The sequence below is a fragment of the Oncorhynchus gorbuscha genome, linkage group LG02 (genome assembly GCF_021184085.1).
Source record: "Oncorhynchus gorbuscha isolate QuinsamMale2020 ecotype Even-year linkage group LG02, OgorEven_v1.0, whole genome shotgun sequence".
In the NCBI taxonomy this organism is placed as follows: domain Eukaryota; kingdom Metazoa; phylum Chordata; class Actinopteri; order Salmoniformes; family Salmonidae; genus Oncorhynchus; species Oncorhynchus gorbuscha.
This window is the reverse complement of record NC_060174.1, coordinates 25347239-25372238: the sequence shown is the minus strand read 5'-3', so window position 1 is coordinate 25372238 and position 25000 is coordinate 25347239. Positions and strand designations below refer to the sequence as shown.

At 43.3% G+C, this 25000-nt stretch overlaps 1 protein-coding gene across 2 annotated transcripts in view; it reads right to left on the bottom strand.

Annotated features, from left to right (window-relative positions):
- Nucleotides 1-24103, bottom strand: part of LOC123992064 (fatty acid 2-hydroxylase-like) — a 33958-nt gene extending 9855 nt beyond the window's left edge. For both annotated transcript variants that reach the window (XM_046293396.1, XM_046293397.1), the window contains exon 1: nt 23680-24103. In XM_046293396.1, coding sequence (XP_046149352.1) covers nt 23680-23961 — 282 coding nt within the window. In that variant the 5' untranslated portion in view covers nt 23962-24103. The remainder of the gene's footprint in view (nt 1-23679) is intronic.
- Between the last annotated feature and the right edge of the window lie 897 nt (nt 24104-25000).

Below are 25000 nucleotides of genomic sequence, written 5' to 3'. Positions count from 1 at the left end.
AATGCACAACGTGCACCATTAGTTCCTCTTGTCATCTTAGTCATTGCATGCCTTCAAGAGCCATTTATAACTTGTCAGAAGTGTCCAGATCAACAAGCCCATTTATTTATTTTTAATTTAACCAGGCAAGTCAGTTAAGAACAAATACTTATTTACAATGTCGGCCTACCCCGGCCAAAACCGGACGACGCTGGGCCAATTGTGCGCCGCTCCAGATGTGATACAGCCTGGATTTGAACCAAGGACTGTATTGACACCTCTTGCACTGAGATGCAGTGCCTTAGACCGATGTGCCACTCGGGAGCCATGTCAGTTAAGGTTTTATTATTTATGTTTTTTTTAGGGGCGCGGGATGTTTCAGCCAGAGTTTTTTTTTAAGTTTGTAAACCCCTGCCTTAGAGAACCACAGTATGAGTCATAATACCCATAAAACCTGGAGGTCAAACAGGGGAACGATTCCAATCATTTTCCCACCATAAATTCTTCCCAAATGGGGATTTTGGAAACAACCCTGGCATAACATTTTGATAACCGTGTAAATCTCTCTTGGACAAAGTGACTTTTATCAATACAGCCAACTGTATTTACCCCCCAAAAGTACATGCAAATTAGCTGCTAATGTGGCTGTCATAAAGAACTACAAATGCCAAGAGGATCTGGAAGAGACTGCCAAATCCAGGCAAAGGTAGAATCTCTGGATTAACTATCGAATGTTAGCTAAATGTAGTAATTAGTAACAAAAAAATGTAAATGGACAATTCTGTGAACAGTCTTGTGCAAGTTTAAAATTGACACAATACCTGTTAGCAAAGGTACTACTGTATCAACTAGAGATTATGTGCAGGGGCTTGCAGTCATTTCTAGTTTTGAATGTCTACTTTCACGCTAATTAACATTTTCGAATATGTAAATAGAGGCGAATATATTGATAAAAGTCACCTTGTCCTAGAGAGATTTACATGGTTATCAAAACATCACACCAGGGTAAGCATACACGAAACACAGACCTTGTTTTAAGTGCTTGTAAAATCCACTATGGGAAAAATGAATGGTGGAAAAACATTTGGAACCAAGTCCTTTGAAGAATGTCTCTGGTGGTAAATTATATACTTTCTAGTAACGTCGTTGTATGGTAGACGGGATACACTGTCTGTTCTTTCCTAGCCCACATTTGCAGCTGCTGTTGCTATCTCAATGGCTAGGATGTATCACTTGTGTAGTGAATAAGAGTTCAAAGTTCATACCATTCGCAACCAAAGCTCACGCTAAGGTTGGCTTAGTTCTGTAGTTGACATGTTAAGTCCTTTTAACGCAGAGGCTGCAGACCTCACGTACTTGGAACCGGAGGTTACATTTTCGTCAAGGCTTTATATAGTGGAGCAAGAAGGGTGTGTTTGAAAAGTTTTATAACCCATGTCTCTTCACAGGGGCGGGCCACTGATTGAGCAGAGCCCTAACCTTATGAAAACCCAAATCTCTCATGTGGAAGCTAAAATTACATTTAATCTCTTCAACAATAATTTTATATTCAAACATTTAAATTGAACAACAATTCCGATAGCAATTCCGATAACTACAATGTGCAGACTTTCCACTGTAGAGTTTGTCATCCTATCATTGATGAGAATGTCTCAGATGACAACCGAACTGACATCATATTCATTAAGTACCACCGCATAAATTCAATTGGTCGGATAAGCAGAATATAGTTCATTTCCCCCCACCTTCTGATGTTCCCAGAATCTCTATGTTAACCAAGGGATTTTCAAATGTCACATCAGTAGGGTAGAGAGGAAGAAGGGGGAAAAGGTATTTATGACTGTCATAAACCTACCCCCAGGCCAACGTCATGACAATATGCAAAAACTGAACTTGCCATCATTTACTATTCAACAATTACTTTTGAATTCTTCATTCATTCTTGTAAAATGTCAGGTGAATATGCCAATAAGAAACCCATGCTCATTTCTGAAGGTTATTGACATACAGTAGCTCAAGTTATGAGTGTGTTACGAGATGGTTTCACTTACCCTCTAATAATAATACATTCTATAGTCAATTGTATTTAAGAACAGGTAGGCAATGGAGATCAGCAAGGATGGGGTGATATGGGCAGACTTTTTTGTTTGTGTCAGAATCCTTGCGGCACTGTTTTGGATGTAGTTTATGAATTGAATTTTCAGGCAGCCCCCCCCCCCCCAAGTACTGCATTCCCATAATCAATTCTGGTGAAAATTATTGCATGGATTAGCTTTTCACCGATGTGGTGAGAGAGAGACTTAGGCGGGAGATGTTATTCTTTCACCTGAAGAACGTTTTTCAGACGTGATCAATGTGGCAATTAAAAGGAGACCGCAGGGTCAAATTTCACCTTCAAATGAAGGGGATGACGTGGCCATCTATGACAGGGCGGAAGCTGCAGGAGTTGGTGATCTGCTGGGGGGGGGTCTTGCTGCTATGGATTTGGGGGAAGTTGTTCTGCATCCAAGATTTGACCTCTTCCAGACAATGTTGACAGAGCAGATATTGTGTCAGGCTTTGTTTTAATGTACACATGTAGTCTGCTTAGCAGTGGAATTGGACACTGTGTAGTCTGACAATCTGGCCAAGCGGAAGCATGTAGAGCAGGAAGAGGATAGGACCTAACATAGAGCCTCAAAGCTGGTTAGCACCGAGGTGTGACTGAAGTCTAGTTGCCACTAGGTCCACACTCGGTGGTGATAATGCACCTTAAAGTTGGTTGCCAACTGAAATATAGAGTCCACAGAAGAAGACAAGGAATACTACTGAAGGAGGTGTGGTTACTAGAAACTATTCATTTCCCCTTTTATCAGTGGATTAAATGTCGGAGTAGAGAACATACTATTGCGTGTGACTCAACATTCTACAAAGATCCAGAAAAAAAGGACATTTTGCATTTCAGTTAAAATAACAACCCAATATTTATATGCCAAGACAAATTCGCTAGCAACAGCAAGCTATATGTCCATGAATGTTTCAAGTGTTTCAACCTGTTCCCAAATTAATATAGTTGGTTCAGAGTTTGTTTTAATCTTTCAAACAGACTCCTGGAATAGGATGTGTCAAGGGAGTTCATGTTTCTGAATTTAATAGTGTGCTTGGTACGGAGCTGAATTGCAGGGGTACCCAGACATTTTCATGGCCAGGTACACCCATCTCATGTACATCCAGGTATGAGGCCGAGACTTCTCCAGTGATGAGGTCTAGTATATGCTCATGATTGTGTGTGGAGATGTTGACATGCTGTACCAGATTGAGACAGTCAAGCATGTTCAGGAAGTCCGTAGCAGAGGAACATTTTGATGAATCAATGTGAATGTTGAAATCACCTAGGACAGTGGATCCCAAACTTTTCATAGTCCTGTACCCCTTCAAAACATTCAACCTCCAGCTGCATACCCCCTCTAGCACCAAAGGTTAGCGCACTCTCATAATGTTGTTTTTTGCCATCATTGTAAGCCTACCACACACACACACACTATACGATTCATTCTTAGATTTAATGAATGTATGTGAGTTGTCACAACCCAGCTCGTGGGAAGTGACAAAGAGCTCTTATAGGACCGGGCACAAATAATAATATTATTAATCAATAATCTTGCTCTTTATTTAACCATCTTACATATAAAACCTTATTCGTTCATCAAACATAGTGAATAACTCATCACAAGTTAACGAGAAAGGTGTGCTTGAAAGGATGCACATAATTCTACAATGTTGGGTTGTATTGGTGAGAGTCTCAGTCTTTTTCCACACAGTCTGTGCCTATATTTAGTTTCATGCTAGTGAGGGCCGAGAATCCACTCTCACATAGGTACATCTTTGCAAAGGGCATCAGTTTCTTAACAGCGTGATTTGCCAAGGCAGGATACTCTGAGCGCAGCCCAATCCAGAAATCTGGCAGTGGCTTCTGATTCAATTTTCACAGAACCGCTTGTTGCAATTTCGATGAGGCTCTCTTGTTCAGATATCTGTAAGTGGACTGGAGGCAGGGCATGAAAGGGATAAAGAATCCAGTTTGTGCCATCCGTTTCGGGAAAGTACCTGTGTAATTGCTCTCCCAACTCACTCAGGTGCTTCACTATATCACATTTGACATTGTCCGTAAGCTTGAGTTCATTTCCACACAAAAAAAATCGTACAATGATGTAAAGACCTGTGTGTTGTCCTTGTTAATGCAGACAGAGAAGAGCTACAACTTCTTATCATAGCCTCAATTTTGTCCCGCACATTGAATATAGTTGCGGAGAGTCCCTGTAATCCTAGATTCTGATCATTCAGGCAAGAACAAACATCACCCATATATGCCAGTCGTGTGAGAAACTCGTCATCATGCAAGTGGTCAGACAAGTGAAAATGATGGTCAGTAAAAGGAAACTTTAAGCTCCTCTCTCAATACTTTGACGCTTGATAACCAGCGCACTTCTGTATGTTGTAAAAGTGTTACATGGTCGCTGCCCATTACATTGCATAGTGCAGAAAATACACAAGAGTTTAGGGGCCTTGCTTTATCAAAGTTAACCATTTTCACTGTAGTGTCCAAAACGTCTTTCAAGCTGTCAGGCCTTCCCTTGGCAGCAAGAGCCTCTCAGTGGATGCTGCAGTGTACCCAAGTGGCATCGGAAGAAACTGTTTGCATGAACGTTACCACTCCACTATGTCTCCCTGTCATGGCTTTTGCGCCATCAGTACAGATACCAACATGAGCAGCAGCTTTGCTACATTAGTGGAATTCCCGCAAGAGAGTAACGGTTAACGTAATTGAATGTTAATTATTTGGCTAAGCTACCTGTATTTGACACTGTTATTTTGCTGAACACTAGATGGTTTCATTTTATTTTTGGCAGTGAAATGAGGCTACTCAGGCGAGAAAAAAACCTGACCCAAATGGACAGCCCCATTGGAAAATATAAATGGACTGTTTGAAAATGTGAAGAAAAAAAGTTGCATTTTTTAAAATTATTTACATTTTAAATGTGAATCACATTTGTACTTGGCATACCCCCAACGGCATTGCACGTACCCTTGGGGGTACGCATACCCCAGTTTGAGAATACCTGACCTGGGATAACAACATTGGAGAGGGTAGGACACAGAGTTGATCAGCTCAGAAAACTCTGTAGTAAAAGATACTGTTTAAGGGGAGTGATACATGAGTACCACAGTGAGATAACTGGGTGGTATCATTTTAAAAGCCATGCAAACAAATGACAAGCCAGCAGGGACAGACAACATTTTCAGGTCAAAACAGTCTGCAACTGCACATGGGGACAAAGATCGTACTTTTTGGAGAAATGTCCTCTGGTCTGATGAAACAAAAATAGAACTGTTTGGCCATAATGACCATCGTTATGTTTGGAGGAGAAAGGGGGATGCTTGCAAGCCGAAGAACACCATCCCAACTGTGAAGCACGGAGGGTGACAGCATTATGTTGTGGGGGTGCTTTGCTGCAGGAACGACTGGTGCACTTCACAAAATAGATGGCTTCATGAGGGAGGAAAATTATGTGGATATACTGAAGCAACATCAAGACATCAGTCAGGAAGTTAAAGCTTGGTTGCAAATGGGTCTTCCAAATGGACAATGACCCCAAGCATACTTCCAAAGTTGTGGCAAAATGGCTTAATAAGGACAACAAAGTTAAGGTACTGGAGTGGCCATCACAAAGCCCTGACCTCAAACCTATAGAACATTTGTGGGCAGAACTGAAAAAGTGTGTGCGAGCAAGGAGGCCTACAAACCTGACTCAGTTACACCAGCTCTGTCGAGGAATGGGCCAAAATTCACCCAACTTATTGTGGGAAGCTTGTGGAAGGCTACCTGAAACGTTTGACCCAAGTTAAACAATTTAAAGGCAATGCTACCAAATAATCATTGAGTGTATGTAAACTTCTGACCTACTGGGAAAGTTATGAAAGAAATTAAAGCTGAAATAAATCATTCTCTCAGCTATTATTCTGACATTTCACATTCTTAAAATAAAGTGGTGATCCTAACTGACCTAAAACAGGGAATTTTTCCTAGGATTAAATGTCAGGAATTGTGAAAAACTGAGTTTAAAATGTATTTGGCTAAGGTGTATGTAAACTTCCGACTTCAACTGTAGCTAACCCACCACATAACAGGCTAGTGCCGCTCATATCCAGAGAGCAGTTCTGATAATGAGTGGGATGAGTAACTGGCAAAAAAAAGTGATCAGGACTAGGGTTGCACATTTTGGGGAATATTCAGAGGTGGACAATTTCCGTGGGAATTAATGGGACTATATGGGAATTAATGGGAATATATGCTAATTCATACCATTTAATTGTAGATGTTTTATTACATTGGATATATTTACCATATCATATGGAGACAGAAACCTTTTACTTTATAAGTAGACATCATTTCAAATTATTAAATAAAAAGACAATTTAGTTACTAATTGAACTTTAATTGAGTTGACTCTTCATATGGGATGATTTCCCTGAACAACAAAAGAAAGGGAACATTGAATGATCCCCAATGATCCGTCGTATCTCCCAAAAACATTTACATTTACATTACATTTAAGTCATTTAGCAGACGCTCTTATCCAGAGCGACTTACAAATTGGTGCATTCACCTTATGACATCCAGTGGAACAGTCACTTTACAATAGTGCATCTAAATCTTAAAGGGGGGGGGGGGGGTGAGAAGGATTACTTATCCTATCCTAGGTATTCCTTAAAGAGGTGGGGTTTCAGGTGTCTCCGGAAGGTGGTGATTGACTCCGCTGTCCTGGCGTCGTGAGGGAGTTTGTTCCACCATTGGGGGGGCCAGAGCAGCGAACAGTTTTGACTGGGCTGAGCTGGAGCTGTACTCCCTCAGTGGTAGGGAGGCGAGCAGGCCAGAGGTGGATGAACGCAGTGCCCTTGTTTGGGTGTAGGGCCTGATCAGAGCCTGGAGGTACTGAGGTGCCGTTCCCCTCACAGCTCCGTAGGCAAGCACCATGGTCTTGTAGCGGATGCGAGCTTCAACTGGAAGCCAGTGGAGAGAACGGAGGAGCGGGGTGACGTGAGAGAACTTGGGAAGGTTGAACACCAGACGGGCTGCGGCGTTCTGGATGAGTTGAAGGGGTTTAATGGCACAGGCAGGGAGCCCAGCCAACAGCGAGTTGCAGTAATCCAGACGGGAGATGACAAGTGCCTGGATTAGGACCTGCGCCGCTTCCTGTGTGAGGCAGGGTCGTACTCTGCGGATGTTGTAGAGCATGAACCTACAGGAACGGGCCACCACCTTGATGTTGGTTGAGAACGACAGGGTGTTGTCCAGGATCACGCCAAGGTTCTTAGCACTCTGGGAGGAGGACACAATGGAGTTGTCAACCGTGATGGCGAGATCATGGAACGGGCAGTCCTTCCCCGGGAGGAAGAGCAGCTCCGTCTTGCCGAGGTTCAGCTTGAGGTGGTGATCCGTCATCCACACTGATATGTCTGCCAGACATGCAGAGATGCGATTCGCCACCTGGTCATCAGAAGGGGGAAAGGAGAAGATTAGTTGTGTGTCGTCTGCATAGCAATGATAGGAGAGACCATGTGAGGTTATGACAGAGCCAAGTGACTTGGTGTATAGCGAGAATAGGAGAGGGCCTAGAACAGAGCCCTGGGGGACACCAGTGGTGAGAGCGCGTGGTGAGGAGACAGATTCTCGCCACGCCACCTGGTAGGAGCGACCTGTCAGGTAGGACGCAATCCAAGCGTGGGCCGCGCCGGAGATGCCCAACTCGGAAAGGGTGGAGAGGAGGATCTGATGGTTCACAGTATCGAAGGCAGCCGATAGATCTAGAAGGATGAGAGCAGAGGAGAGAGAGTTAGCTTTAGCAGTGCGGAGCGCCTCCGTGATACAGAGGAGAGCAGTCTCAGTTGAATGACTAGTCTTGAAACCTGACTGATTTGGATCAAGAAGGTCATTCAGAGAGAGATAGCGGGAGAGCTGGCCAAGGACGGCACGTTCAAGAGTTTTGGAGAGAAAAGAAAGAAGGGATACTGGTCTGTAATTGTTGACATCGGAGGGATCGAGTGTAGGTTTTTTCAGAAGGGGTGCAACTCTCGCTCTCTTGAAGACGGAAAGGACGTAGCCAGCGGTCAGGGATGAGTTGATGAGCGAGGTGAGGTAAGGGAGAAGGTCTCCGGAAATGGTCTGGAGAAGAGAGGAGGGGATAGGGTCAAGCGGGCAGGTTGTTGGGCGGCCGGCCGTCACAAGACGCGAGATTTCCTCTGGAGAGAGAGGGGGAGAAAGAGGTCAGAGCACAGGGTAGGGCAGTGTGAGCAGAACCAGCGGTGTCGTTTGACTTAGCAAACGAGGATCGGATGTCGTCAACCTTCTTTTCAAAATGGTTGACGAAGTCATCTGCAGAGAGGGAGGGGGGGGGAGGAGGAGGATTCAGGAGGGAGGAGAAGGTGGCAAAGAGCTTCCTAGGGTTAGAGGCAGATGCTTGGAATTTAGCGTGGTAGAAAGTGGCTTTAGCAGCAGAGACAGAGGAGGAAAATGTAGAGAGGAGGGAGTGAAAGGATGCCAGGTCCGCAGGGAGGCGAGTTTTCCTCCATTTCCGCTCGGCTGCCAGGAGCCCTGTTCTGTGAGCTCGCAATGAGTCATCGAGCCACGGAGCGGGAGGGGAGGACCGAGCCGGCCTGGAGGATAGGGGACACAGAGAGTCAAAGGATGCAGAGAGGGAGGAGAGGAGGGTTGAGGAGGCAGACTCAGGAGATAGGTTGGAGAAGGTTTGAGCGGAGGGAAGAGATGATAGGATGGAAGAGGAGAGAGTAGCGGGGGAGAGAGAGCGAAGGTTGGGACGGCGCGATACCATCCGAGTAGGGGCAGTGTGGGAGGTGTTGGATGAGAGCGAGAGGGAAAAGGATACAAGGTAGTGGTCGGAGACTTGGAGGAGAGTTGCAATGAGGTTAGTGGAAGAACAGCATCTAGTAAAGATGAGGTCGAGCGTATTGCCTGCCTTGTGAGTAGGGGGGAAGGTGAGAGGGTGAGGTCAAAAGAGGAGAGGAGTGGAAAGAAGGAGGCAGAGAGGAATGAGTCAAAGGTAGACGTGGGGAGGTTAAAGTCGCCCAGAACTGTGAGAGGTGAGCCGTCCTCAGGAAAGGAGCTTATCAAGACATCAAGCTCATTGATGAACTCTCCGAGGGAACCTGGAGGGCGATAAATGATAAGGATGTTAAGCTTGAAAGGGCTGGTAACTGTGACAGCATGGAATTCAAAGGAGGCGATAGACAGATGGGTAAGGGGAGAAAGAGAGAATGACCACTTGGGAGAGATGAGGATCCCGGTGCCACCACCCCGCTGACCAGAAGCTCTCGGGGTGTGCGAGAACACGTGGGCGGACGAAGAGAGAGCAGTAGGAGTAGCAGTGTTGTCTGTGGTGATCCATGTTTCCGTCAGTGCCAAGAAGTCGAGGGACTGGAGGGAGGCATAGGCTGAGATGAACTCTGCCTTGTTGACCGCAGATTGGCAGTTCCAGAGGCTACCGGAGACCTGGAACTCCACGTGGGTCGTGCGCGCTGGGACCACCAGATTAGGGTGGCCGCGGCCACGCGGTGTGGAGCGTTTGTATGGTCTGTGCAGAGAGGAGAGAACAGGGATAAACAGACACATAGTTGACAGGCTACAGAAGAGGCTACGCTAATGCAAAGGAGATTGGAATGACAAGTGGACTACACGTCTCGAATGTTCAGAAAGTTAAGCTTACGTAGCAAGAATCTTATTGACTAAAATGATTAAAATGATACAGTACTGCTGAAGTAGGCTAGCTGGCAGTGGGTGCGTTGTTGACACTACACTAATCAAGTCGTTCCGTTGAGTGTAATAGTTTCTGCAGTGCTGCTATTCGGGGGCTAGCTGGCTAGCTAGTAGTGTTGTTTACGTTACGTTGCGTTAAAAGAACGACAATAGCTGGCTAGCTAACCTAGAAAATCGCTCTAGACTACACAGTTATCTTTGATACAAAGACGGCTATGTAGCTAGCTATGTAGCTAGCTACGATCAAACAAATCAAACCGTTGTACTGTAATGAAATGAAATGAAAATGAAATGAAAATGTGATACTACCTGTGACTACCATTTTCAACATACATCTGTAAAATGATAGTCTAGAAACTATATTTTTGGTTGTCTTCCTCTCGGGCTTCCATGTCTTCTCCCTGGACCTCCTCAATGTCCACCTCTTGAACATCAGACTCTGAGGCCTCATCTTCACTGTCATTTTCCAACCCTGTTGAGGATGGCTCCTTGTCAGGTTCATAAAGACTCAAATTTGCCCGGATGGCTACCAATCATTCAACCCTTGTATTGGTCAGCCTGTTGCGTGCTTTGGTGTGTGTGTTTCCAAACAAGGACCCTGAGGCGGCTGATGTTGATGGGATTTGGAGGATGATGAAGGCAACAGGGGAAAAAGCCTAAGATCCACAAAGTCCCTTCCACCAGGTGGCTGATGAGATATGTTGGCACGACTGCCATATTACATCTCCATCCAAAGCCCCTGCTTGGAAGTGTACTTCGCCAGACTGCCAAGAGCCATGCCCTCATCCAGGCCAAGGTGGCGAGAAACGGTAGTTATGACACCATAGGCCTTGTTGATCTCTGCACCAGACAGGATGCTCTTGCCAGCATACTTGGGGTCCAACATGAAAGCTGTGGTGTGTATGAGCTTCAGGCAGAAGTCTTCACGCTATTTGATGCATTTCAGAACTGCAGTATCCTCTGCTTGTTGCAACAGTGAAGTGAACATCAGACAGGATGACATTTCCTCCCTTAATCCATGCAATGGCTACTGCTATAGATTGCAGGCTGTTTACCACTCCCTCCCAAAATACATCATCCAGGAGGATCTTGTTGATGGGGCTGTCCATATCTGCAGACTGCTATGGCCATTTCTTGGAGAGACTCCTTCCCCTCCAGGAGACTGTCAAACATGATGACAACACCACCCCAATGGATGTTGCAGGGCAGCTTCAATGTGGTGCTCTTATTTTTCTCACTTCGCTTGGTAAGGTAGATTACTGCTATAACTTCATGACCCTTCACATACCTAACCATGTCCTTGGCTCTCTTGTAGAGTGTATCCATTGTTTTCAGTGCCATGATATCCTTGAGGAGCAGATTCAATGCATGAGCTGCAGAGCCAATGGGTGTGATGTGAGGGTAGGACTCCTCCACTTTAGACCAAGCAGCCTTCATGTTCGCAGCATTGTCTGTCACCAGTGCAAATACCTTCTGTGGTCCAAGGTCATTGATGACCGTCTTCAGCTCATCTGTAATGTAGAGACTGGTGTGTCGGTTGTCCCTGCTCTTGTAGAATACTGGTTGAGGGGCGGAGATTATGTAGTTAATTATTCCTTGCCCACAAACATTAGACCACCAATCAGAGATGATTGCAATACAGTCTGCTTTCTCTATGATTTGCTTGACCTTCACTTGAATTCTTTTGAACTCTGCATCCAGAAAATGAGTAGATAAAGCATGTATGGTTGGAGGGGTGTATGCTGGGCAAAGAACATTCAGAAACCTCTTCCAATACACATTGCCTGTGAGCATCAGAGATGAAACAGTTGCTTACACAGCTCGAGCAAGAAATTCATCAGTATTTCTGACTACGTTCCATTGTCAAAAACTTTTGATTCCAGGAGGATTTTCCTGTAAAGATTAGAAAATTAGTAAAAACAATTCCATGTACAGATAAATATTTAAGCAGTTAGATTAAAACAACTTCTTCGTAAGAATGTTTTAAAATGAAACATGTATGGAAACAGGTGAATCTGGGAGCGTAATCATAGCCTCAAGCGCATTACCATAACGCAACTTTTTCCTATTCATCAAAATCGCAAATTAAATAAATGTATTCAAACACAAGCTCATCTCAGATTTTCAAAATATGCGTTACAGCCAACGCTAGACAAGCATTTGTGTAAATTTATCATGGCATAATGCTATGCTAGGCTCTGCTGGCAGCAGGCAACATTTTCACGAAAATAAGAAAAGCAACCAAATTAAATCATTTACCTTTAAAGAACTTCAGATGCTTTCACTCGGGAGACTCCCAGTTAGATAGCAAATGTTCCTTTTTTCCAAAAATATTATTTTTGTAGGCGAATAAGCTCCCGTTTGTTCATCCTGCTTGGCTGAGAAATCGACTGAAAAATACTTCAACTATAACACCTAACTTTTTTCAAAATTTGCTCCATAATATCGACAGAAACATGGCAAACGTTGTTTAGGATCCATCCTCAAGGTGTTTTTAACATAGGGGCAATTGGTTTCTCATAAGAAGCGATTGGAAAAATGGCTACCTCAGTATTTTACGCAAGATTTTCTCCGGGAGACACCATGTGACCACTCGCTATATATGGTCCCTTACAGCCATTCTCTAATGGAAATGCCTATAAAGACGGCACAATGCTGTAGACACCTTGGGGAATGCGTGAAAAACGTAAGCTCATGTGTAGCTCATTCACAGCCATATAAGGAGTCTTTGGCATGAGGCGGTTTTAAAAAATGCGGCACTTCCTGATTGGATTTTTATCTGGGTTTTGCCTGTAACATCAGTTCTGTGGCACTCACAGACAATATATTTTCAGTTTTTGGAAACGTCAGAGTGTTTTCTTTCCAAAGCTGTCAATTGTATGGATAGTAGAGCATCTTTTCGTGACAAAATATCTAGTTTAAAATGGGAACGTTTTTCATCCAAAAATTTAAATAGCGCCCCCTATATCCAAGAGGTTAACACTCCTCAGGTAGCAGGCTCAAGTAAGCTAAAACCCACATGGTATCAAAAAACTAACGAGCAGAAATTGTTAACAAGTTAGAATTGATTTAAAAAACACACTTTGCTGTAGGCTACTATTTAACAAAAAATGGTGTATGTCATAAAATATATTCACCCCACCCAGTATTGTAATTAAAACTTACCGGAAAGCATGTAGTCCTTGGCTCAGACAGTGAAGTAGTGTGGGCTCAATAGCATCTCAGTCTGCAAGATCTTGAAAATCAGCTGTACATGTGATGGAAGAATGCACTGTGCATGCAGAGGTTTGCAATTCCATTGAATTAGGGATAGTTTAACCAAAATATGTCAAGACCTAGAATTGCCTTGTGTATCCCACAAATAAGCCTCAATGTTATAAGCTAACTTCAATGAATTTATGAAAAATTTATGGAAATTTACCAGAAAGTTTCAGACCCTTTGCAACCCTAATCAGGACACAATCTCAACTATCACACAAACAGACTAATAGTTATGCTAAGTCCAGGCTGTTGTGAAAGATTATGGATGGATAGCTTGTTGTATAAAGGAGCAATAAGAGAAAGCAGGGAGTTTCTTAGAACAGTATCAAGCAGATTATTCAAGTGTTTGCAAACAGTTGCTGGTTTGGGCTGTTTAGTCATTTCCAATGGATACAGGTTCAAAGTTTACACTCACACTATTGGAGTCCTTGAGCTGAGCAGTTTGTTAACAAGAGGAAACAAGACAAATTCAGTATTACTCAAATACATGAGTACTTGAAAAAGATCAGAAACATCTACCTCAAGATATTAAGCACATCTGAGGAGCAATGAGGACCCAGTCAAAGCCTCTATTAAGCATATCATTATATCACATTAAAAAAAGGTGTCCCCCAGATGACATCAATAGTTGTCGTCTGGGGGTCATGTGACTCATCTTGGTTAATTGTTAACCATCACTATTATATATGTGACAGGGTAAACAGTCAGACGGCTACATAGTTGAGAGCAATAAGCCACACACACCCTTAATTGAGTGTTAACTAAAACATTATAAATTAATTTAGTGGAGGCTCCTTAGAGGTGGTCCATCCTACTCAAGGAATTCCAGAATTGTTTTAATAATGAAACAAAGTTGTAATTTTTAGATGAAACTATGCTAAATACACTGCTCAAAAAAATAAAGGGAACACAAACAACACAATGTAACTCCAAGTCAATCACACTTCTGTGAAATCAAACTGTCCACTTAGGAAGCAACACTGATTGACAATAAATGTCACATACTGTTGTGCAAATGGAATAGACAACAGGTGGAAATTATAGGCAATTAGCAAGACACCCCCAATAAAAGGAGTGGTTCTGCAAGTAGTGACCACAGACCACTTCTCAGTTCCTATGCTTCCTGGCTGATGTTTTGGTCACTTTTGAATGCTGGTGGTGCTTTCACTCTAGTGGTAGCAAGTGGCTCAGGTAGTGCAGCTCATCCAGGATGGAACATCAATGCGAGCTGTGGCAAGAAGGTTTGCTGTGTCTGTCAGCATAGTGTCCAGAGCATGGAGGCGCTACCAGGAGACAGGCCAGTACATCAGGAGACGTGGAGGAGGCCTTAGGAGGGCAACAACCCAGCAGCAGGACCGCTACCTCCACCTTTGTGCAAGGAGGAGCAGGAGGAGCACTGAAAAATGACCTCCAGCAGCCCTCAAATGTGCATGTGTCTGTTTAAATGGTCAGAAACAGACTCCATGGGGGTGGTATGAGGGCCCAACGTCCACAGGTGGGGGTTGTGCTTACAAGCCCAACACCGTGCAGGACGTTTGGCATTTGCCAGAGAACACCAAGATTGGCAAAATCCCCACTGGCGCCCTGTGCTCGTCACAGATGAAAGCAGGTTCACACTGAGCACATGTGACAGACGTGACAGTCTGGAGAAGCTGTGGAGAACGTTCTGCTGCCTGCAACATCCTCCAGCATGACCGGTTTGGCGGTGGGTCAGTCATGGTGTGGCGTGGCATTTCTTTGGGGGGGACGCACAGCCCTCCAGAGGTAGCCTGACTGCCACTAGGTACCGAGATGAGATCCTCAGACCCCTTGTGAGACCATATGCTGGTGCGATTGGCCCTGGGTTCCTCCTAATGCAAGACAATGCTAGACCTTATGTGGCTGGAGTGTGTCAGCAGTTCCTGCAAGAGGAAGGCATTGATGCTATGGACTGGCCCGCCCGTTCCCCAGACCTGAATCCAATTGAGCACATCTGAGGCATCATGTCTCGCTCCATCCACCAACGCCACGTTGCACCACAGACTGTCCAGGAGTTGGCAGATGCTTTATTCCAGGTCTGGGAGGAGATCCCTCAGGAGACCATCCGCCACCTCATCAGGAGCATGCCCAGGTGTTGTAGGGAGGTCATACAGGCACGTGGAGGCCACGCACACTACTGAGCCTCGTTTTGAGTTGTTCTAAGGACATTACATCAAAGTTGGATCAGTCTGTAGTGTGGTTTTCCACTTTATTTTTGAGTGAGACTCCAAATCCAGACCTCCATGGGTTGATAAATTTGATTTCCATTGTTAATATATGTGATTTTGTTGTCAGCACATTCAACTATGTAAAGAAAAAAGTATTTAATAAGAATATTTCATTCATTCAGATCTAGGATGTGTTATTTTAGTGTTCCCTTTATTTTTTTGAGCAGTGTATATTCACGTCACCAAATTACTGATTAAAACATACTGTTTTGCAATGAAGGTCTACAGCACTCTCTAGGGTAGCACCATGGTGTAGCCGGAGGAAAGTTATTTTCCAACCTCCTCTGGGTACATTGACTTCAATACAAAACCTAGGAGGCTCATGGTTCTCAACCACTTCAATAGACTTACACAGTAATTATGATGACATCCGGAAATGTCATCCAACCTATCTAAGCTCTTGCAGCAAGAATTGACATGTTGTCTGTGCAATCAAAAGGATCAGAGAATGAATCTAGTACTGAAAGCATAAGCTACAGCTAACTGGCACTGGAGTGCTTAAACTGTGGTCAGTAGTTGACTCAAAGAGAAAGAAAGAACAGTTTAATTAATTTCTTAAATCTATATGTTTTCATTAAAAAAAATTCTTCTTAGTTTATATTTCACTTACTTAGCTAGCTAATGCAACTATTTTAGCCTAAACAACAACCTGACTAAAACAGAGAGGATGCTATTTATGTTAGCTAACTGGCTATCCAACACCGCAACTCTTCCAACTTAAGGTAAGCTTTCGGTTTTATTAATTTAATGCCACCAGGGCCCGCCGGTGTAACTGCTAGCTATACACTGTACTGCATGATTGTACACATGGATTGGTTTGTGGGTTTACTAACACGTGAACGTAAACTCACCCCATTCCGTACAAATGTGCGCAACCGCAACATTCAAACGACGCTGCAAAGAAAACTAATGGGACTGTAGCGACTGTGTTGACTTCAAAATCTGGGGTATGAACTACGTTTCTATTCAAGCAATGATCGACATGGTAATGGCTCTATAGTATTGGAGAAAAGTTTTTTTTTTTTTTTTTACTGACCCTCCGTTACATCGTGACGTGTCATGTCGTAACGTACAGCACGCATAAAGCAACTATGTCTGTCTTACAATCGCTCTCCACCAGGTGTAGCACTTCTCTCATCGTTTAAAAACAAGAAATGGACAGTGACGGGGGTAAGGGGGGGATACCTAGTCATTTTTTTGCGTCATCACTGCATGTGATCATCATTCTCAAAGCCGCTGTTTACTTCTGAAGATCACTTTAGCACCGCCCTCAAAATCCGATTCAAATTCGACACAAACCTTCAACTCTTTATAGAGTTTTATTTACATTTTAGAGGCAATTAGGTGATAAGTTGGACAGCTCGAGTGAAAAAAAAGCTATTTTCCACACAACATCTCTCCTTCTCACTATCACGCATTAATTTCGCTTCCCCGCCCACCATTTTTAAAAAGACCTGGACGAGGCTCATTGCCTTGTTGAGTTATGCAGAAACGGGCAGTATTTAGGTCATCTAATTGATTCTGTTGGAAAGGGGAGAAATTGTGCTTTACAATGGTATTGACCTTACAGTTGATCTGGAAGTATTTCATTTTTGGGGCGCTAAAATAAGGTCAGTTGTAAGGTCCAAGGCGATGTACAAAAGTGAGTGAGTTTACATTAGTTCTAGTAGCTATGTTGACTATGACGTTAGCTAATATGATGACATTGATGTAGGTTGTGTAGCGGAGATGTATGAACATTTGGTTTGGAGTTTTTTTTCCACCGGTTGACAAACAGCTGTTGTGTAGTGCACTGAAGTCCACAAGTAAAGGGAAAAGGTGAGAGGAGGTGAGTGTGTTGATGTCAGAAGGAACTACACAACGAGCAAAGTGACGATGCTGTATGTGCCTGCTATGAAAGTCAACTGTGTGTGAAGGTGATCAGGGGTGTGTTCATTCAGCCGATTCTGTTGCAAAATGAAAATCCAATGGAAACTGTAGCTTAAGATGCAAAACAGAACATCATTAGTCCAAGCAGTTGAAAAATCACACACCAGATCAGCTAGATGCAAGCAAGAGTTTACAAGGAGTATGGAATGCCTCACTGTCTGTCACCTTGATTACTCCAATTTGTCTCAACCTGTGCACCGACGTTATAAACTTGCATTTCTAGGCTAGGTTGTAAAATGGCACCGACCGCCACTGACCTCATTGTTAAATAAGTCTCATTCACATCAGTTGAAATGGCTCTGCTGAAATGTGTATGAGCAGACTCTCTCGCTTTCTCAACCCTGGGCCTATTGGGTATGAAACTACCACCTTGTCACATCTCGGCTGCAAATTGCTAATTGCAGCAAGTGGGTAATGGAGCAATTAAGGTTGACTTAATTACACAATTAAAGTAACTTACGGCAAGTGACAACAGTCACCTTGCACAAATGTCACCTCAGCTGTTTATTAAAGTGTAAAAACAGTCCCAGGCAGGGTGTTTCAAATTTTAGGAATTTGTCTGCCATATAACAATGATTCCATTTAGGGGAGTAAGATGTCTTTATAAAAGTGTGACTTTTCCTTGTGGAAGACATTGTGGAGAGAAACAGTAACAGGGTATGGTGGTGTGAGCCCTCTCCCTCTCCTCAAACACACAGAGGTTTAAGTTAGGATAGCAGGATAACTCAGCTCCTCTCACTAATAAAACCAGTCAAACCTGACTGGCAAGAAATCAAGTTAACTCTCATTCACAAACACACAAATGATGTTTCTTTCAGTTGGGTGGATAGGGATGGTACTACAAGCAGAGAGAGAAACTGTAGCTGGAGACGTTTGAGACTTGGTATCATGTTACTACGTGCACAGTTAGACAAGACACTGACATTATGTTCCCACAATACCCTTATAGATTTCAAACACGATATGGACATGGTGACCAGTGAGTTGAGCTAGATTCAGTCTGAGCAGCAGGCAACCACTGAAAATCTCTTGCGGTGGAAACTGGGGCGGCAGGGTAGCCTAGTGGTTAGAGTGTTGGACTAGTAACCGAAGGGTTGCAAGTTTGAATCCCCGAGCTGACAAGGTACAAATCTGTCGTTCTGCCCCTGAACAGGCAGTTAAACCACTGTTCCTAGGCCGTCATTGAAAATAAGAATTTGTTCTTAACTGACTTGCCTAGTAAAATAAAGGTACATTTTAAAAAAATAAACTCTTCAGTATACAGATTCATATTTAGCAGGTAGAAAATTCAAAGCTCACAGATTGGGAAAGACAGGTGTAAGGGTATCTCCACGTATACCAACATGTTCTCAGCATTTCTTATTATTCTGTACGTAAATCCGAGACACTCCATTTAGTATATCTTACATTTTGTATGGTATGTATTCATTTGTGGATGATATGTTACAGATTACAATCAAGATTACAATCAAGGTTAGCCAAGTGGCTCGGTTTCTAACATTAGCTAGGCTTGGGGTTACGGTTAAAGGGTTAACGGAAGGATTTGCAAAGCAGCAAAAAAGTAATAAGTTGTTGCCAAGTTGGTAATTACAAAAAAATTCTGAAGTTGTCCATGATGAGATTCAAACACACAACCTTTCAGTTGCTAGACGTTCATGTTATGAGTCTACAGTGACACAGTGTTTAACTGTGGTAAAACGGGATCAAGAAAGTGACACAGTGTTTAACTGTGGTAAATGGGTTCAAGACAGTGACACAGTGTTTAACTGTGGTAAATGGGTTCAAGACAGTGACACAGTGTTTAACTGTGGTAAATGGGTTCAAGACAGTGACACAGTGTTTAACTGTGGTAAACAGGTTCAAGACAGTGACACAGTGTTTAACTGTGGTAAACGGGTTCAAGACAGTGACACAGTGTTTAACTGTGGTAAACGGGTTCAAGACAGTGACACAGTGTTTAACTGTGGTAAACGGGTTCAAGACAGTGACACAGTGTTTAACTGTGGTAAACGGGTTCAAGATAGTGACCGTGTTTAACTGTGGTAAACGGGTTCAAGATAGTGACAGTGTTTAACTGTGGTAAACGGGTTCAAGACAGTGACACAGTGTTTAACTGTGGTAAACGGGTTCAAGACAGTGACAAAAATCACATTTTTTTGTTTTTGTTTTTTCACCTTTATTTAATCAGGTAGGCTAGTTGAGAACAAGTTCTCATTTGCAACTGCAACCTGGCCAAGATAAAGCATAGCAGTGTGAACAGACAACACAGAGTTACACATGGAGTAAACAATTAACAAGTCAATAACACAGTAGAAAAAAAAGGGGGAGTCTATATACAATGTGTGAAAAAGGCATGAGGAGGTAATTACAATTTTGCAGATTAACACTGGAGTGATAAATGATCAGATGGTCATGTACAGGTAGACATATTGGTGTGCAAAAGAGCAGAAAAGTAAATAAATAAGACAGTATGGGGATGAGGTAGGTGAAAATGGGTGGGCTATTTACCAATAGACTATGTACAGCTGCAGCGATCGGTTAGCTGCTCAGATAGCTGATGTTTGAAGTTGGTGAGGGAGATAAAAGTCTCCAACTTCAGCGATTTTTGCAATTCGTTCCAGTCACAGGCAGCAGAGTACTGGAACGAAAGGCGGCCAAATGAGGTGTTGGCTTTAGGGATGATCAATGAGATACACCTGCTGGAGCGCATGCTACGGATGGGTGTTGCCATCGTGACCAGTGAACTGAGATAAGGCGGAACTTTACCTAGCATGGACTTGTAGATGACCTGGAGCCAGTGGGTCTGGCGACGAATATGTAGCAAGGGCCAGCCGTCTAGAGCATACAAGTCGCAGTGGTGGGTGGTATAAGGTGTTTTAGTGACAAAACGGATGGCACTGTGATAGACTGCATCCAGTTTGCTGAGTAGAGTGTTGGAAGCCATTTTGTAGATGACATCGCCAAAGTCGAGGATCGGTAGGATAGTCAGTTTTACTAGGGTAAGCTTGGCGGCGTGAGTGAAGGAGGCTTTGTTGCGGAATAGAAAGCCGACTCTTGATTTGATTTTCGATTGGAGATGTTTGATATGAGTCTGGAAGGAGAGTTTGCAGTCTAGCCAGACACCTAGGTACTTATAGATGTCCACATATTCAAGGTCGGAACCATCCAGGGTGGTGATGCTAGTCGGGCGTGCGGGTGCAGGCAGCGATCGGTTGAAAAGCATGCATTTGCTTTTACTAGCGTTTAAGAGCAGTTGGAGGCCACGGAAGGAGTGTTGTATGGCATTGAAGCTCGTTTGGAGGTTAGATAGCACAGTGTCCAATGACGGGACGAAAGTATATAGAATGGTGTCGTCTGCGTAGAGGTGGATCAGGGAATCGCCCGCAGCAAGAGCAACATCATGCCCCCCCTTTGCCCACACTAGGTACTGGAGGAGAGATCATCTGTTTTATACTATCTTCATTTTCTGGAAGACATTGATTTCAACTCAGTCTCCAACTAAACCTGCATGTCGCCTACCACCATTAGAGTGATGGAAAGTTTCTCTCAAATTCGCTGACTATGTTATGGGTCATACAGTACTCTGCTTGCATAGTGGGTCAAATCTGGCTCAGACAGACAGGATTGACTAGTTTTAAAATACAAACACAGTGAGATTCTGAAAGGAATTGCCTTTCTGACGAAACCGTTGTTGCAAGTAATACACACAAAACATTTTTTTTAAATAAATAAAAAATAATTTAAAAAACACACACCATCTTTCGCTCTTTTGATTATGTTGTCATGGTAACATGCCTGAATTTTAAATGTTCCACTCTTCGGCTGAGAGTCTTTTTCTACTTTGACAACGCTCTTTAAAATGTCATCAACTCCGCACTGATAACTTTGGCTTAAATAAACTCATCAAAAAAGAACTGTCCTCTCACTGTCAACTGCGTTTATTTTCAGCAAACTTAACGTGTAAATATTTATGAACATAACAAGATTCAACAACTGAGTAACAGACATGTGAGTAACAGAAATTGAATGTGTCCCTGAACAAGGGGGGGGGCAAAATCAAAAGTAACAGTCAGTATCTGGTGTGGCAACAAGCTGCATTATGTACTGCAATGCATCTCCTCCTCATGGACTGCACCAGATTTGCCAGTTCTTACTGTGAGATGTGACCCCACTCTTCTTCCACCAAGGCACCTAGCCCTCACCCTCCAATCCAACAGGTCCCAGACGTGCTCAATGGGATTGAGATCCGGGCTCTTCACTGGCCATGGCAGAACACTGACATTCCTGTCTTGCAGGAAATCACGCACAGAACGAGCAGTATGGCTGGTGGCATTGTCATGCTGGAGGGTCATGTTAGGATGAGCCTGCAGGAAGGGTACCACATGAGGGGGGAGGATGTCTTCCCTGTAACGCACAGCGTTGAGATTGCCTGCAATGACAACAAGCTCAGTCCGATGATGCTGCGACACACCACCCCAGACCATGATGGACCCTCCACCTGTTCTCTGTTATACAGTGGGTAATGAAAGTAACCACCCCCTTTCAAAAATGTTCACCTTTTGTTGCCTTCGAGCCTGAAATGAAAACTAAAATCTGACTTTTTCACGGCTTTATTTACACACATTAACCAAGTGAAAAGAATGTAATCTAAAAAACCTTCAGAAGATGAATTAAAGTAAAACACTATTTGGATAAGTGAACACCCCACCTTACAATTGCAATTACAAACTTGCTGAGGTATAACCAACCAAAATGGAACTTTTTGGCCTGAACGAAAACGATATGTCTGGCGAAAACCCAATAAATCTTTCCACCCAAAGCACACCGTGCCTACAGTAAAGAACCCCGTGCCTACAGTAAAGAACCCCGTGCCTACAGTAAAGAACCCCGTGCCTACAGTAAAGAACCCCGTGCCTACAGTAAAGAACCCCGTGCCTACAGTAAAGAACCCCGTGCCTACAGTAAAGAACCCCGTGCCTACAGTAAAGAACCCCGTGCCTACAGTAAAGAACCCCGTGCCTACAGTAAAGAACACCGTGCCTACAGTAAAGAACACCGTGCCTACTGTAAAGAACACCGTGCCTACAGTAAAGAACACCATGCCTCAAGTAAAGCACAGTGGTGGCGGCATCCTGTTGTGGGGGTGTTTCTCTTCAGCAATGACTGGAGCACTTGTCAGGATAGAAGGGAAAATGGACAGTGCAAAATGCAGACAGATTCATGAGGAGAACCTGCAGCCACATTCCAGGAAGTTGAAAATGGGAAGATATTATCATGCTGAAACGTGAACTGACCCAAAGCAACTGTACAGTGGCTGAAGGACAAGAAGGTGAATGTCCTTGAGTGGCCTAGTCAGAGCCCCAACTAATCGAGAATCTGTGGAATGACTTGAAGAGTGCAGTCCATGAGCTGTCACTGTGCAATTTGACTGAGCTTGAACAATTCTGCAAGGAAGTATGGGCAGATATTACACAGTCTGGGTGTGCAAAGTTAGAGACGTATTCAAAGAGACTCATGGCTGTAATTCAAGCAAAAGGTGGTTCCACCAAGGTTTAACTCAGGGGGGTGTTCACTTATCCAAGTAGGGTATTTTAAATGTTTGAATTGTAAATCATGTGAGGGGTTTTTTCACACTTGGATATTGTGGCTTACTGTTTTGTAAATAAAGGAAAAAGTCACATTTTGTGTTTTCATTTGAGGCTGTAAGGCAACAAAATGTGAACATTTTGAATGGGGTTGGTGACTTTCTATGCCCACTGTATATGGGCATAGTATATTCCTTCACATTCTTAACACAAACATATTGTTGTGCCATCATGTCCTAATGCCTCCACATTATAGAGTATGATGAATGACAAACTTAGCCTCTCCTCTATTTATTCAGGTTCAACGGGCAGCCAATAGAAAGCAATTGCGGCTGGCAGAGCAAGCCAGGCAATTTTATCCTTCAAGAAAAGCCCAAGTATCCCAAGTTGCCTCCGCCAAGAGTGAGACAAGTGGAGTCATACAGAGCTCTTATTCCTCACAGAAAAAAACTAGGAGGAATTAAAGAAATGCAATAGGCCAAACATCAAGCGACAATACAAAAAATATATATGTAACTCGGGAAATTCACTTATTTTTGTGAAACTCCACTCCTATAAAATACTGTCTTTACTCATCTAATGTACTGTAAGTTCAATCAACATTCATGTTTACAAAACACATGCATGTGGTTTACAAATAGGGGAAATGAGAGAATGATAGATGCAAACAGGAAATGAGTCTCAAAGCAGATGTGAAAATCACACCTACATGTGCAGCAAGTTCCGTTTTACCATGAGAAAATGAAGCATATCCTACTTTACTGTAGTCTACTTTCAGTCACAGACAATAAACTATGCTTGAGTTAAAAGTATCTGAGATATACTTGTTATTCTCTTTGAAGGCTCTTTATTGGCATATAGGCTGCACCTGTATTTCATCGGCACTACCGTCTGTGTCCAGCTCTCCGATGTAGTACTGTTCCATCCACCGCCTTGCGTTCTCCGAGTGCCGGTGTGGGGGTCCCGCCATCTCCATCCTGATATCATTCCCTGACTGGCTTAATATTAGAGCCTCTCCACCCGGGTGAATACGAAGGAATCCCGTCACATCATAAATTCTCGTCCCCGTTAATACCCAACATGAGTTTTTGGTGGAATGATTGGCTACCTCCTTCTCAGAGAAAAACCGAGGTGATTCCGATGGAGACATTTCGATGTTGAAGTATGCACAAAAAAAAAATAACTAAAGGAATTGGGTCAAGCCCCCTTGGCATGCCGACTGACCGCGTACTGACTTCTAGCTCATCTCAGCACTGACTGATTTTACCCGATCAACTAATTTACATATCATGAATTATTCACTGCTCAAGACTGCTCTAAACTCAGCATTTGATCTACCTGTTGCGCGCTAGCTTTTTACCTCCAATGTTTACAGCTCTAATATAATTATTCCAACGTTAATTAGGGGTTGAAGCCAGCGTAGCTGGGTGAAACGCTATTGTATTTGTTGGGGTTCAAGCAGAATATCTGGTGAAACCATATTTGATTTTTTTGGCGTTCATTATTATACATCTTCTGCCAAGGAAAACTGACATGAACATTCCTGTAAAATCATTTCTATGATGATGCAAAATCGCATGATGGTAAAGGGCCATTGGCCGTATCCTCTCATGCAAATGCCATGCCAATTGGCTGTATGGTGGTGCTATAACAAGCAATTGTGAAAATGCAAACTTTGAAAGGTCACGCCCCACCGGGTGTGACATATAGTCCAGAAATTCGGCCCTTCTCCTCCACAAGGAAGTAATTTGCCTCAAGGACCTATAAGGTCTGTCATGATGGATTTTCCACGATTTTTTATTTTGTGAAAACTACATAATATGCTACTCCTCTAGCACCGAATGACCAATCTGCAAGAAACTTGTTATGTGGCATCTATGGACCAAGCTCTCTCAACGCATTTTCCAGACTATTACCTCGAACAACATGGCCGCTACTGACCAATAAAAATGAACGTGGGCGTGGTCTGGCACATAAACACAAATCAGACATTAATATTCATATTGTAACAAAACGGTTATATCGAAATGCTGTCAAGACTCAACAAATGCAAGCACATTCAGATCAGCCACACGGTGGCGCTATAAATTAGACATATTTATATACCTTGATCGGTTTGACTCAGAATGTTGGAATTTGTCACACATGCTCAGAGATATGAGTTCAGTAAAGCTGTAAACGTATGCTTA